Genomic DNA, 14,807 nt, shown 5'->3' with positions numbered 1-14,807 from the left:
ACAGCCTGGTTTCCTTGATTCATGCTATCAGAGAGACCCAAACAATCCCACATACTACACCAGGCCTGCTAGTTTTCCCTCCCTTGCGCTTGTCCCCACATGACAGCGTCAAGAAATCCACGACAAACATCTGAATTTCGGTCATTTTTTTCTGGCGTAAACCGTGACGGCCCCCTGCAACGTCCACAAAAATGTCTACTGTGTTGGGTTTCAATGTAAGAAACAAACAATCCTATGCTATTGGAGGTCTGGCACAAACCGTTATTACAGCAAATTCCAGAGATTTATGCTCCTTGCCAGCTTTTACTCATCATCTACAAGCCACAGTGACATTACCACAAAAACAAAAATTTGCATGCATTTATGAAGGCGTCTGCATTCTCCTAAAGTAGCCGCATGAAACCACATAATCTCTTGCTTGACGTCTAGTACACCTAGGAGATTCCTGTTATATTCGCATGCGAGTGAAGTGAACTTTCTTCGCTTGTTTTTCCTGGAAAAATTCTTCCAGGCACCCACGTTTAGGGACCCATACCTGCCTCCCCAGGAAGCATGTCTTTCAGTGGTTTCCTGAAGAGAGTGGTATGTCTTTGAAATGATTTCCACTGCGACAAGCGAAAACCATACTGGACTCTCTTTTCTGACCTCCAGGTGCCCTTATACTCTCTGTTTAGACTGTCACTCTTTCCAAACCAACTCCCTCCTCCAATCAAGCCAGCTTAATTAGGACCGTTGGGTATAGGAGACACGGAGCAGAAAAAGGTGGGGAGAGTTGTTGAAAAATTGATACAAAAATGAGCGGTCTGGCCTGCGCAGTTGCTACTAGGAAAGTCATCCGGTTGCGTTTGTTTTGCCCCGCTTAAGTGTGGAACACTGATTGAACCAGGCCAAGGCTAGATTGGACTAGCTGCTCCCAGAGGAGTTCCCAGGCCACACAGGCTGGGGGTTATGTTACACTCAGCCTCAGCCCAAATGGTCAGGAAAACAGTAGGACTAGACATTAAAACCTCTCTTCAGGGACACATGTATGGAAAGATTTGTTGTTTGATTTACTCTAGACATGTGAGGCCATGGTGTGGAGTTGGTTTACCGAAATTATTCAATCATGTTAACCAAAAAATGTATCAATTTAAGCAAAGGAATGCTGCGGTTGGTTAAAGCTTTTCGGTGGAATTTTAAGTCTTGTGTTTACTAAACAACCACCTAAGAGGATTACTAGTGCTAAAAACATGGAAAATGTGAAAAGATTGATCTTACTTGTGTGGAGACGAGCGGTTGAAGCATGTCTTGGTCACATCTGTCACATTGGGGTTACAGCAGTCGCCGAGGTCGTAGAAGAAGTTCTCCCAGTTACATTCGGGGTCGCACACACCGTTCCCCTGCTTGTGCTCAGGGCAACGGCTCCGATGCCCAGACATGCAGTCGCCTGCGTCATACCCCGTCAGCGGATGGTTGCATTCGGGGTCACAGGCATCATCGCCGACTTTGCTGATATCACAGTTAGCTAGAATCAAGCGGTGTCGAAGGGAGGAATTGGTCACGTTGTAAATGCTGAGCTCCCAGGTGATGTTGTAGGGGCTAAAGGCGTCGTTCAGCTGCTGGTGCTGCAGGCTGATCTGGTGGTCCGATACGGTCGGCCTCGTCCGCGCGTCGTCCCAAACATTTATGACGCGATATCGTACTTTCTTGGGTCGACGGAAGTTCCAAAGGTGGTTGTAGTTTTTGATGACCTCGACATTGTCGCAGACAGTTTGACCACAAGTTGGAGGGTCCAGCGTCGTGTCCAGTAATCCCTCCGAAATTACAACTCCGCCACCACCCAGATACCCTAATCGTCCACCTCCCCCCTGCTCCGGCTGAGGAAAGCTACCATCTTTTACGGTCAGCCACTTCCGGCCTGGGTGCTCAAATGTTTCACGTATGACTAGCTGAGGTAGATCTTGGGGGTCCTCGTGGCCCTGCATGTCCCTGACAATCTGCCTTTGCCCTCGGGCCTGCCTCCACAGGCCCAACCTCTCCACCGCCCCCCTGTAATTATGATTCAGTGCATTCCCCCCGATCATCAGCACTTTGCACTTTTTGGTCAAATGGCTGAAGACGTCGCCCGACTGCTCGCGACTGACGCCCACTTGGGCGCCGTTGACAAAGAGCTTCATGTACACGCCATCGTACGTGACTGCCACGTGTGCCCATTGGTTGGGTACGTAGCGAGCGTTGGAGTGGATGGAGGTCACTTTGTGGGCACGGTCAGTTTTAAGGGAGAAGAAGAAGCGGGGGTCGCGATTCCCGTGTTCGCTGACCGCCTGGATGCCAAGCAGCCAGCCTCGGTCGCTGGAGGCGTAGAAACATTTGTCGTACAGGCCTGGAGAGAGAACGGAAAAAAAGTCAGTTAATATGTGCATTCCTTTATTTCAGATCATTGCCAGTCACCTGTAAGAGAGCTGACACTTAACTGACATTTTGAGTCAACAATCTTCTCCTTTCAATAACATAATATTTTGCAATCTTCACAAGCCACATCCTTAATGCTAATTTTGTCTCAGTATTTGTTGGTCAATTAGATTTCAATGTACACATTTTGAACACTGTAGATCATTCTGAAATATTCTCAAAAGATTTCCATAAAGACTAAAAATGTATATGATATACTGTACAGTATTTTTTCATATCTAAATGCGTGTTGTCCTGGATTGGGTTTGAAGTGCATGTTTAAGGGAGACCCCATGGAAATCTCTCTGTATAGGCTCCTCGTGAACACTGAGCACATTTAAAGTCGTTCGTGTGAATGTCCCTTGCCAGTGGGGTAGCCAGAGAAGGCTAGTTTTCTGCTAAAGCCTTGTTTTTGTAGAGGCACCAAAACACCTTTTTCCTGTTTCACTTGGACCGTGCATGTCAGCTTCAGCATGGTAATGTGTTTTCACTTCTTAGGGGATCGCTGAATGTTAACTGGTTGTTTGTTTAGCGCTTGTTGAGGTACGTGTGTGCAGGCGCACAAGTTCATGTCTGTGCATGTGAGTGTTTTTTAATGCACGTTTCGTGACTATGTGCATATATCCATACGGTCTGGTCTGCAAAGATTCCAGAGCACCTTGACGTGCCTCACAAGGTCCATCTCAGCATGTGAAAGTCTGTGTGTGTTTGCAGGTGAAAGAGTAGGACTCCACTTTTGTCACAAGAATACATTCCTAGGATGTGTTAACATCAGGGTAGCGCTTCCAACCATGAGCTTTCTGGGAATGATATCTATCCACAAAGAGACACTCAATCTGTGACCTGCACACCCAGCCCATATTGAGTGTCCTTTGCGGTTGCTTCTAGGATCTGTGCATCAAATGCCTGTAAATACCCTTCATATTTATCTCTGCTGCCTGAAATTATAAGCTGATTATCATAGCAATGATCACATCTTTGCCCCAATGCACTTCGAACGCCTTTCTTCCCCATCGATTAGGCTACCTGAGCCTGCAATAAGTGGCTGGCTAATGGTGATTGCGCGGACATATTGCTAACTGTGACCTGTTTCTAATTAGATGCACACTCCAGTATGCATTCATTAACTCGGTATTCCAACGGACTGATGTTCAAAGCGCGAGGGTTGGGTTCAGCGTCAAGGTCAGTCCTTTGGTGGATGACGTTTTCAGGCTTTCCACTACACTGGAAGGAAAAAGCCTTCCATCTGTCAGCTAGTGCACTCAAGGCTAAAAGGTGTGCTAAAATGCTCGTAGGGCTCCCAGTGTAAACAGCTGTCATAATTCTGCCATGCTCAATTAATCTAACACACTACACTTTTCCAGACCCTGCACTGCGACTCCTCTGGCTCGCACAAACACACCTACGCACACATATGCGCATACTTATACGGACATGCATATATACATGCTCCTGAAAAAAAATACACACTCTGCCATACGCACAGACAATTTGAAAAGTACACATGTGTGGTTTCTCAGAAACACACACAAAGGGATTTGCATGTGCACGCGCCACGGTAGAGAGCTGTTCCTGTCAGGTTCAAAGGCAACCTTCCTCGCACTTGCCATTTGTCTTCTTCCAAGAAAAATACACTCAGGAAAAAAGAAAAAGTAAAAAAAACACACACACACACAGACAAAGAAAAATGTCACAAGGACTTGATAAAAAGCAGGGAGGAAGGGAACAATGAAGACGCCGTTTACTTTTGAGCCGCTCTGGCTCTGAAAGGTCAAAGAAAGGCACTTTTCATATTAGTCATACTAAAGTGACCGCCACAGCAATTTCCCTGAGGAGACAATGGAAAAATTCCATTGATATTTTAAAAACAAACTTAACGAACATAACAAGGATATTGATTATAAAAATGTCATCACGCCACTTGAAAACACTTGACTTTAAACATTTGACTTGGCTGTCAAGTTTCGCTCTGAGTCAATTCAAATAAAATGTTTTAATGAGTCCTAAATAATCTACCAATAGTTGCACTCAAACATGTTTCTGAACATCAGGTGACATAAATTAACACCACCTTTCCTGTACTGTGACTTATACTGCGACACTGTCATCACACCTTCCCAAATGTGAGGACATTTATCTATAATAACACTTTTCCAAACACTCACAGTAAGGCACAGTGCATCACCGTGATAATGATTCAAACTAATAAGAAGACTGTGAGCGTAAGTGTTGTACTCAGGGCTCAACCCCTCTTCAAACTCTAACCACTTAGATCTCAAGGTTATTCGTCTTCCTCGTAGTCTCCCAGTTACATTTGATGATGAAACAGGAAGAGAAAGTAATGCATGAAAAAAGGACCAGCAAAGCAAAATTTGTTTTTGGAATTTTTTTTGCATGTATCATCACACTAAAACATATCTGTTATCGCAGCGATTGTCTGCTAACGTCTGCATATAATTGTCCCCAGCAGGTCATGGAAGAGATCCTCCGTCCCTCTTGTGATTTATTTTCCTCTTCCTTTGATGCGGGACAGCCCATCATGACCCGGATACAAGGGCTAATAGGGCACAACAAAGTTTGCATAACATTTGGACACAGAACTCGATGTCCTGATTGTGTGGTTGTGTGTGTGGCGGGGGGTGGGGTGGATAGGTGGGTGTGTGCACGTGCGTATGTGTGTATAAACTCTTAAAATGTTTCAAATGTTTTTGAACCTGGGATCAATTCGGACCACATGTAGCTGTCACACTTGGGGAAAAGACAGCACAGGAAACCCTTTTTTTCCCCCTAGAAGTCTTGTAGTTTAATTCAAAGGGCCAAAGACAATCCACACTTGCATTTGATGGTTTGATCCCTCATCTGTGCAGTATAAAGTAAATAAAGTTAACAGCTATTGATCCCTGAACATTCTCTTTTCACCCAAAAAAATGGTTCTGCCTCTACCTCTCCGAGGAGCTGTTATAAGAGAATTGGTTAAAGTCTGACGCTCAAAAACATATTTAAGTGCAACTATTGGTAGATCATTTAGGCATTTAGTTGAATTCATTCAGAGTCAAGTCAAGTGTTTGAAGTCAAGTGTTTAGTTTTTTTTGTGCATGTAAAAGATCTGCAATGTTACAAATCCCAAAGTGCACGCCAGTCCAGAAACACTGCTCCTGAACTGCCTGAAGGTAACACATTTGCATAATACCTGCCTAGCGGCTAGTTTGGCTCACCCTCAAACAAAGCTAGTTAGAGCGGAGCTGGAGTGGAGTCCGAAGAGTTTGGTTTGGTTGACCAATCACAACAGAGTGGGCCAGCTGACCAATCTGAGCAGACTGAGCTTTTTTTGGGGGGGGTGCGGGAGGGGGAGTCAAATTCCCTGTATGTGTACACATAAGTAATAAAATGACTTAAAGGACCAGTGTGAAACATTTAGGGGGATCTATAGGCAGAAATGGAATCTAATATTAATAAGTATGTTTTCTTTACTGTATAATCACCTGAAAATAAGAATCGTTGTGTTTTCGTTACCTTAGAATGAGCCGTTTATATATCTACATGAGGAGCGGGTCCTCTCAATGGAGTCCGCCATGTTGCACCGCCATGTTTCTAGAGTAGCCCAGAACGAACAAACCAAACTCTGTCAACTTTTCCTGCTCGGGCCGGAGTCGATAACGTTACTCGCTCCCGTCGCAGCCGCTCTCTCTCTTGCTTCACCACTCACTTGCCACGTACGCACACACTCTACGCACTGGCTCTGCTCTAGGTGGCTCTAGATAGGGCCATACACGTTTTTGCGTCGGCCACCGTAGCTCTCCAACGCGCTTTGCACACGGGAGAGGCTTCAGTTGGTTGCAATCACCTCACCTCGCCACTATATATACCGCCAGATCCTACACACTGGACCTTTAAGTTCGTCATATTACCAAATCAGAAAACCATATACTAATGCAACTTTAATGGTCAGCAACTTGAAGTTTCTTCTTTATATTTCATAATTAAAAGTCTTATTAATAACATTTTTATGTAAATAAATATAACAAATATTTAAAAAAAAAAAAAAAATACATCCACAGAGCTTTTTAGAAAGGTGTCAAATAAAGTATGGCTTTTTCTGAAAAAATTCTTACGATTGTGAATTAATCATTTTAAAAATTTTGGCGGGTCCAAAATGAATGTTTTGTTTATATCTGTGGAAGACATCCGACGTTTGGTTCCCCCCTCTAACAAGGCTTGTTAGCCAATGGTAATACAACGTTGGTATCTCTGGGGCATTAGTTAGTGAGGAAAAAACTGACAAACGGCTGAGATTGACGGTGAGTGCCTGGCAACGGGTTGTTGTGAAGTAAATGCAATGAGACGGGGGAGGGAGACTGCGACATCTGGTGGCTGAATGTTGTCAATAGCACCTTTAATTGATCAGTTACAATCCTCTCATCCACTGTCACTAAATGGATACTAATAGAGTTATACAAATCGTGTGTGCAAGACACAACCCAAAAAACAAAGACAAGAATGAGCCACTAGAGCTGGTCAAAGATGCAAAAGTAGCAGACCACTCACTTCAGGCCTCCCAGTATTATTTTTTTTAAAGCCAGAGACTGGGCTCTCTTTATGATGATGCCCTACCAACTGCACAGAAATCAACAACAGAAGAGTAACAAAAAGGAATATTGAAATCTGGAAAAGGGGAAGAAAGAAAGAACAAATGAAAAGACAGACAAAGAGAGAGAGAGAGAGAGAGAGAGAGAGAGAGAGAGAGAGAGAGAGAGAGAGAGAGAGAGAGAGAGAGAGAGAGAGAGAGAGAGAGAGAGAGAGAGAGAGAGAGAGAGAGAGACGGCCGGTGGTCAAAACAACACAGTAAAAAAAACAGCTGCTGCAAACAACATTGCACTGGGATCAAAACAAGGGGATGGAGCATTTTTAGAGGCGCTGGGATTTTTGAGGCCTGAATTGGATTTAAAAGATTAGGCTTTTATTGAATTTGTTTGATCATCACATTTGCTCTCTTTAGGTCCCCTCTCTGGTGCAACTAATGGGAGCAAATCTTAGAAAATGAACAGACAAGATTATACATGAGTGGTAATCTCTAGTGGAGAGAAGCCAGTACAAGATGGGGGGGGCGGGGCACAACAACAACACCTGTACAAAATAATGTGATCCAATAGCACATCTGTAAAGCCTATAATGTTCATTTCCTGTTAAGATTGTGTCCCAGAGGTGTTTGTTCAACTCAATATGGTCATTGCGGGGGCCACATTGGTAGTGTTGTTGTTGTACTGGATTGCATAATACTGTACAGATGTCTCTGTTATTGTGTCCATCCTCTGTAAATCTAGGAGTCACTCGGGTCACAACAGACCGTCTCACCCTCCCTCTCCCCCCAGTTTGAGACTCTGATAAGGGATTGGTTTTGCAGAGAAATGTTCCTGCCAACTGGCTAGCACTACCTAAAAGTGTACTGTATCTCAATACACACACACACACACACACACACACACACCCACATACAGTAAGGAGGGGGTGGTGGTGGGGGGGTAAGAGAGAGACAGACAGATAGAAAATAAAAGGTGCCTGTACATTTTAGTCATTTCAGTGGTTTAGTTTAAGTCCCCAAAACGTGCAGAGTGGCATACAGGAGCCTGAGGAGGACTGAGTTCAATTCAGTTCAGTTCAGTTCAGTTCAGTTCAGTTCAGTTCAGTTCAGTTCAAAGGCAGCCATCTGCACAAGTACTGTTGCAGGGCAATGAGTTGTGTATGCAACGCTCCCTATCGGCAAAAAAAGCAACCAAAAAAAAAAGCCCTGTCCCTATACTGTAATGCACAGAAAAAGCGCTATTGGTCAAAACCGATGATGCAGAAGAACCGTTTTTAAACGCCTTTCTGGTGCTCCTTTTACGCATGGCTGCAGGAGAAAAAGGGAGTGCGCACAGATGACAACTACAAAGTGTCAAGCTTTCCTCTGACGACAGGGATCTACTCAAGTGTGTGTGTGTGTGTGTGTGTGTGTGTGTGTGTGTGTGTGTGTGTGTGTGTGTGTGTGTGTCCTCCTCTGCGCAGTCAGTGGATATACTAGGGATACATCATCACTGATTTGCGCTTTAAATGAGAGACTCGCCGAATAACGCATGATGTGTTGCGTTTTGGAGAGACATGTACATACACACCACCGGTCACCAAGAAAAGCACACCACCACGGCAGAAACACACGCAGCTTGATATTTTCGGGGAAACCCTGGATCTCTCTCTCTGAGTCTCTCTCTGTCCCGTAACTCCGGTAGCCAATCCAAAAGGTGTCGCTTTTGGGGGACACTGAAGCTTGCGGCTGGAGAGGCTGCGCGCTTTTGAGCGCCTCCACACACTGTACACACACACACACACACACACAGCAGATCTGATCTCTCCTGCTTTGTGCCTGACGTGACGTGCTCGCTCACAAAGTTTTGGCCATTACATCATAGTTTTAAAATAGCCAAGACGGGCTCAGAGAAATTACATTTTACGCACAGTGACATCAGCTGCCGGTCAAATGATGCAGGAGCCATATATCTGCTGCCCTGTATACTCCTCACTTCTTATCATCATAAATCATAATTTATAAAGTGGAAAAATTACACAAAAAAAAATTAAAAATAAAATCATATTGCAGCGATTTTTCTCTGGCAAACTTAAAATAGTGATCAAAAATCTTCAGTGACCCATATGCTTGCACTACCTAAAATATCCGCTGTACTTTTCAGAGCATTACATCATTGTCTAGTCTGATAGATGAACTCATTTTCAACTCGCTGAAACTGCATGTTGCTTTTGTTTCACACTACATGACACTGGGACAAATTACTGCACATTTTGCATGTTTAGTTCTCATTTTCCAATTTACCAGTTTTTTTTTGGAGTTCACACTAATAAAAAGGAGTTGACAATATAGGATGGAGGATGTGTAGACTTATCCTTACCTGCAATCACTGTGGGTGATCGTTGACCTCCCTCCGGTTTGATCCACATCTCCAGAGTGAAATTTCCTCTGGGTATCTCCACGCCGGGCTTCAGCCGGAGCTGGTCTCCTCTGCCGGTAAAGTAGACAGCTTTCCCCCGGTCTGGAGAGTTCTCCTCCGCCTGAGAGGAGCGCCGACGCTGGCGGAGCAGCCGCCGCTCCAAGCCGGGCAGAGAGCGCTTGCCCCGGGGCAGCCGTGTGGCACAAGCCCCTGGGATGGTGGCTTTCGCCTCCCTAATGCGCACCAACTCCCTCTTGGATCTCCCCTTTCTCCGGACTGTCCCGCACTCTGATCCAAAACACAAGATGAGAATCACCAGGCAAGACACCCAGGGAGATGTCCAAAGTTTCATTTTTCGGGAGAGGAAATGGCACAAAAAAATATTTTTAAAAAAAATAAGAGGAAAAAAAAGAAAAGAAAAATGAAAAGAAAGAACTACAAAAAAATGTATGTCCACAAATGTTCTCCTCTTTTGGAATCCTCTCGAGTTTTTTCCTTCTCTCTGTTTTTTTTTACAGCGGTAGAATGTCAAAGCGTTAGAAACTGTCTAAATAAACCCATAAAGCTATGCTGTTTTTCCCTCTTTATAATGCTAAGCCACGACCCCCTCTCTTAAGCAAAAACTACTCTGGAGACATTCAGGGGACACAGGAATATTTGATTCATGTATGTGTTCCACGGTGCCTTTTCAATGGGTCCCATTTAGCCAAAGGGATGACTAATAAGTAATCAATCAAGAGGGGGGTCCGGCCGATGCCCCCCTCATCCCCTCTGGACGGTAGGAGTTACTCGCACAAATCCACAGTTGTCCGCCAAGCTCTTGTCACACCTTTTTGTTGTTTTCCTTATCCTACCCGTAAAACAGCATAAGAAATGGCACATATTAAATCCCAAAGAAAAGTGACAACAAAGCGACCTCTCATATTTATTTACAAGAAAAAAACAAAAAAGAGGTGAATTTTTGGTGATCAAAAATGGAATCCAAACTTGCCCCCCTCGCCTGTGTGCCTGTATAAAAAGTTGAAATGCACTATAATAATATCTGGTTAGTAAGGAAGGCGAGTGAGAGGAAGAGGGACAGAAGAAGAAGCTGCAGAAGTCAGTCAGCACACCGAGGTCCTCATTGATTGCCTGGAGGAGCAGATACACTTGGAGGAGTCGCAGCTCGCCGTCCGCTTTTAGAGCCACTTTCTCTCTAAGTCTTTTTAAGAACAACTCATGTTTCAAATGTTCCGGGGCTGTGTGTGTGCCTGTGTGTGTGTGTGTGTGTTTTGGTTTTTTTCAAAGTGGGAAGTCACACAGGTAGGCAACTCTCACTGACGGCAGTTCTCTCTCTGTGGCACACACACATAGTGATAGGATGGTGTTTACGGAGTTTGAAAGGCGTATATGTATCCCTCTAGCGGTTACAATTTAAACAATCCAACACTTCCACACACAAGTCCACACACACACACACACACACACACAGGACCATATAACCGAGCAGGCTGAGGACAGGGAAGAATTATTTCAATCCCCCCTTGTTGATCTTTGATTAAATCCATTTTCAATTCTTCAATTTTGGCAAAAGAGATACATGAAAGCTTAGTTGAACAGACTCAATGAATGTTTAAAAATGTACTATATAATATAGAGATAGTGCCAAATACTATATGATGTAGGGATTAAAAGCTTTTATTTTGAAATGTTGAAAAAAAATGTTAATTGATAGAGATCAATTTAGAAGTATAACTGTTTTATGCAAACACTGCTATTAGGCTACTCACAGACTCTTAGGAAAGCCCTGATTTTAACTTTGGCAAAGTATGATGTATTCTATAAAAGGTAACTGAGTCAACAACACAGGACCATAACCAAGCAGTCTGAGGACAGGAAAGAATTATTTCAACCCCCCTTGTTGATCTTTGATTAAATCCATTTTCACTTCAATCTTCAATTTTGGCACTTTGACATTCCTCAAGATATATATGACAGCTTAGTTGACCGGATGACTACTCAAAAAATGTTTAAAATGTACTATACAATATAGAGATTGTGCAAAATATGATATAGGGATCAAAGCTTTTATTTGAAAGGTTAAAAAACATAATATTTGTAATTGATAGAGATCAATATCCAGCATTTAGAAATAAAATAAAAATATTCTAACACAGCTATTAGGCTACTCACAGACTCTTGGCAAAGTCCTCATTTTAACTTTGGCAAAGTATGATGTATTCTATCAAAGGTAACTGAGTCCAAACACCGGACCATATAACCAAGCAGTCTGAGGACAGGAAAGAAGTATTTCAATCCCCCTTGTTGATCTTTGATTAAATACATTTTCAATTCAATCTTGGCACTTTGACATTCTTCAAGATATATATAAAAGCTTAGTTGACTGGATGACTACTCAATTTTTTTTTTAAATGTACTATACAATATAGAGATTGTGCAAAATATGATATAGGGATCAAAGCTTTTATTTTGAAAGGTTAAAAAACATAATATTTGTAATTGATAGAGATCAATATCCAACATTTAGAAATAAAAAAAAATTATGCTAACACAGCTGTTAGGCTATACCCACAGACTCTTGGCAAAGTCCTCATTTTAACTTTGGCAAATTATGATGTATTCTATAAAAGGTAACTGAGTCCACAACACGGGACCATAACCAAGCAGTCTGAGGACAGGAAAGAATTATTTCAATCCCCCTTGTTGATCTTTGATTAAATACATTTTCAATTCAATCTTCAATTTTTTGGACTTTGACATTCTTCAAGATGTATATGACGGCTTAGTTGACCGGATGACTACTCAATAAATGTTTAAAATGTACTATATAATATAGAGATTGTGCTGAAATATGATTTAGGGATCAAAGCTTTCATTTTGAAATGTTAAAAAATAAATCAATAGAGATCAATATCTGAAATTTAGAGATAAAACTGTTTTATGCAAACACTGCTATTGGACTACTCACAGACTGTTGGGGAAAGTCCTCATTTTAACTTTGGCACGGTATGATGTATTCTATAAAGGTAACCGTCCCGTCAAAGTCATGTTTCCCATTAAGGCCTTTTAAAAATAAAGTAAGCAGTATATCAAAGAAGTAATGGGGGAACATTGACAAAGCCATAAGCAGTTCTTGTCCTTTCTTTACTTAACTTAATTTGATGGATCATATGTCTTTTGAGTTTGAGGTTTTAAACCGCAAAATAGCAATAAGTGCACTTATATTGCGTATTTTCTACCTGTGCATTTTTTGTTTTTTTCAAAACAGCCAACTCATTTAAACTCCAGTCTAAGTTTATCCCCAAGGATTTTTATCAAAGGGATTTGAAAAAACGTAAGGGATTTGTAAGTTTCAGGTTGACTCACACATCCTAATGTTTACTGAGCCGTCATTTTAGATGGATGTGAGTTTCAAAACCGCACTCTGGACCAAAGTTCGTAAGGCTTTGAGACCGGTGACAAAGCCTCGGTGGGTCTCAGCTGCTGAGTGAAATGAAAACAATCCTTTGGTCGGTGTTGCTGTTACTCTGAGGACATTTTGAGAGACTTTACCTTTTTAATGGCTTGCCATAGAGACAGTCGGCTGGAATGTCGGCGTCCCCTCTCTGTTCTCCCACGGTTGTTTGTTGTTAAGTGTGTGTTTAGACGGCCAGAACTTGCCACCTACCATAAAAGAAAGAGAGGACAAACATTCAATATTTGCTTTCTTTTTTCATACGGTGTTGCGACTTTGGGGCGACATATTTCCTTTTGTCTTGTGTTGAGCGGAGGGGGAAATCACATATTGAGAGGTGTTTGACCTTGGAAGTCGCTGGGAGCAGAGTTTCACGTGGACCACAAATTTAAAATTTGTCAAAGGAGACAAATTTTTGAAAGTCCAAACCTTTACGTGAAAGCTTGTTAACACACTGTTAGATGCAGTTGTGTGGCAATCTCTTTGAGAGAGTTTTTGTTCATCTGATTCACATGAGATGTGTGCTTTTGATGCACACTTTGTGGTGAAATGCATGCTTTTTTTTACCCCTCAATCGGCCTATAATTTTTCACTCTGGGTCACACATTTGAATGTAATTTAGTGTTGCAGTGTACCGCAAGTGGATTTTCATAAAAACATACTTGATAATAGAATTTAACACTGATGGGGAAATGGAAATGCGAACCCACTAAGGTGACAAAGTATCATGACAGAAGGTGAAAGACTTCTCCGGTCCTGTAATTACATTCTGCACTTCTTCACCTGAGATCAGACTGTCTCTCTCTCTATAAAGGAACATGAGTGCTGAAGATAGAAAAGATGACCTAATGTCTTAGCATCCGTTCAGGTTGGTACACTATGTACAGACTGAAGGAAGGGGGGGCGGGAGGGAACCCTGAAACACGCTCACATAAAGGTCACTCGCCATCCCTCCGTTATGCAAGGAGATTGAGCTGGATTGTTTTAGTAGTCTTGCAGCCACCACCCAACCCCTTCAGGGCCACGGACCAATCGGCACGCTGCCTCCTATGGCTCTCTACCATTCGCCCGGTAAAAGAGCGTCACGATATCTCTCAAAACAGGGCTGATTCCCAGTTATTCCTGGATTTGATGGTCCAGGAAGACAACATCCCATCTTAACCTAATGACCCGTGACGGTTCATGTCACGGAGCCCCCTGCGCAATTCTGCAAATCCCGCTGCAAATCTGAGTCAGTCCATAAAGCGGAATACGCCGCATCGCTTACCGAGAGAAGATCAGTCAGAGGTCAACGGTGAATAAAACACCACTGGACTAACAGAAAAAAAAAAAAAAACAGGCATAAAAGACACATGCAGCAGTACATCTTGAACCAGATAATTATAAGTTATTATCATTGTATATAATAATCCCGTCTTTTTTAACCCAATTGATAATGCAAGAGACTCCCAATTACTTGAGTCACGTTATCTGACCTTTTTTTTGTTGTCATACTATCATCTGTTCAAACATTTATCCATAGATGTGTAAACGCCATTTGGTATGGGCTGATCCTTTATATACATATTTACACAGAGTTATAACAGTAAATGACACTGTCAGGATTATCCACATTTAGTATCTGAATGCATGAAAACAGTTTTGGACTTTTTTTTTTTTTTTTTTTTAATCACTTTTGACCCAGGGAGATTACATCTGTGTTTCTAAAAGTAACAGAGGGGGTCTAGTATGAGCACGTTCCATGAACACAGAGATCAGTAAGTTTCAGCAGAATGGAGCAAAATATGTGCATTTGACGGCTCTTTGACGATATGTTAAGAAAAAAAAACTATATTGTAGAAACTACATATAGATCAAACTTTATCTCTAGCGCCATAGCGATGCGGCCATTGCTTGTCTTCCGATTACTTCTGTTTAGAGAAAAGCGGTTGCAACGTTGTACAATA

The 14,807-nt window shown here is 42.5% G+C and overlaps 1 protein-coding gene across 2 annotated transcripts in view; it reads right to left on the bottom strand.

Moving 5' to 3' along the window:
• Window positions 1-10,939, bottom strand: part of pappaa (pregnancy-associated plasma protein A, pappalysin 1a) — a 118,176-nt gene extending 107,237 nt beyond the window's left edge. Inside the window, exons 1-2 of one of the 2 annotated variants that reach the window (XM_074617605.1) lie at window positions 9,369-10,939; window positions 1,258-2,362 (exon numbers count right to left, since the gene is read on the bottom strand). In XM_074617605.1, the coding sequence (XP_074473706.1) occupies window positions 1,258-2,362; window positions 9,369-9,759 (1,496 nt within the window). In that variant the 5' untranslated portion in view covers window positions 9,760-10,939. The remainder of the gene's footprint in view (window positions 1-1,257; window positions 2,363-9,368) is intronic. The other variant, XM_074617606.1, reaches the window with a different exon arrangement.
• Between the last annotated feature and the right edge of the window lie 3,868 nt (window positions 10,940-14,807).

This window comes from Sebastes fasciatus, chromosome 19 (genome assembly GCF_043250625.1).
Source record: "Sebastes fasciatus isolate fSebFas1 chromosome 19, fSebFas1.pri, whole genome shotgun sequence".
NCBI lineage: Eukaryota > Metazoa > Chordata > Actinopteri > Perciformes > Sebastidae > Sebastes > Sebastes fasciatus.
The sequence above is the reverse complement of the archived record's forward strand: the minus strand, read 5'-3'. Positions and strand labels throughout refer to the sequence as shown.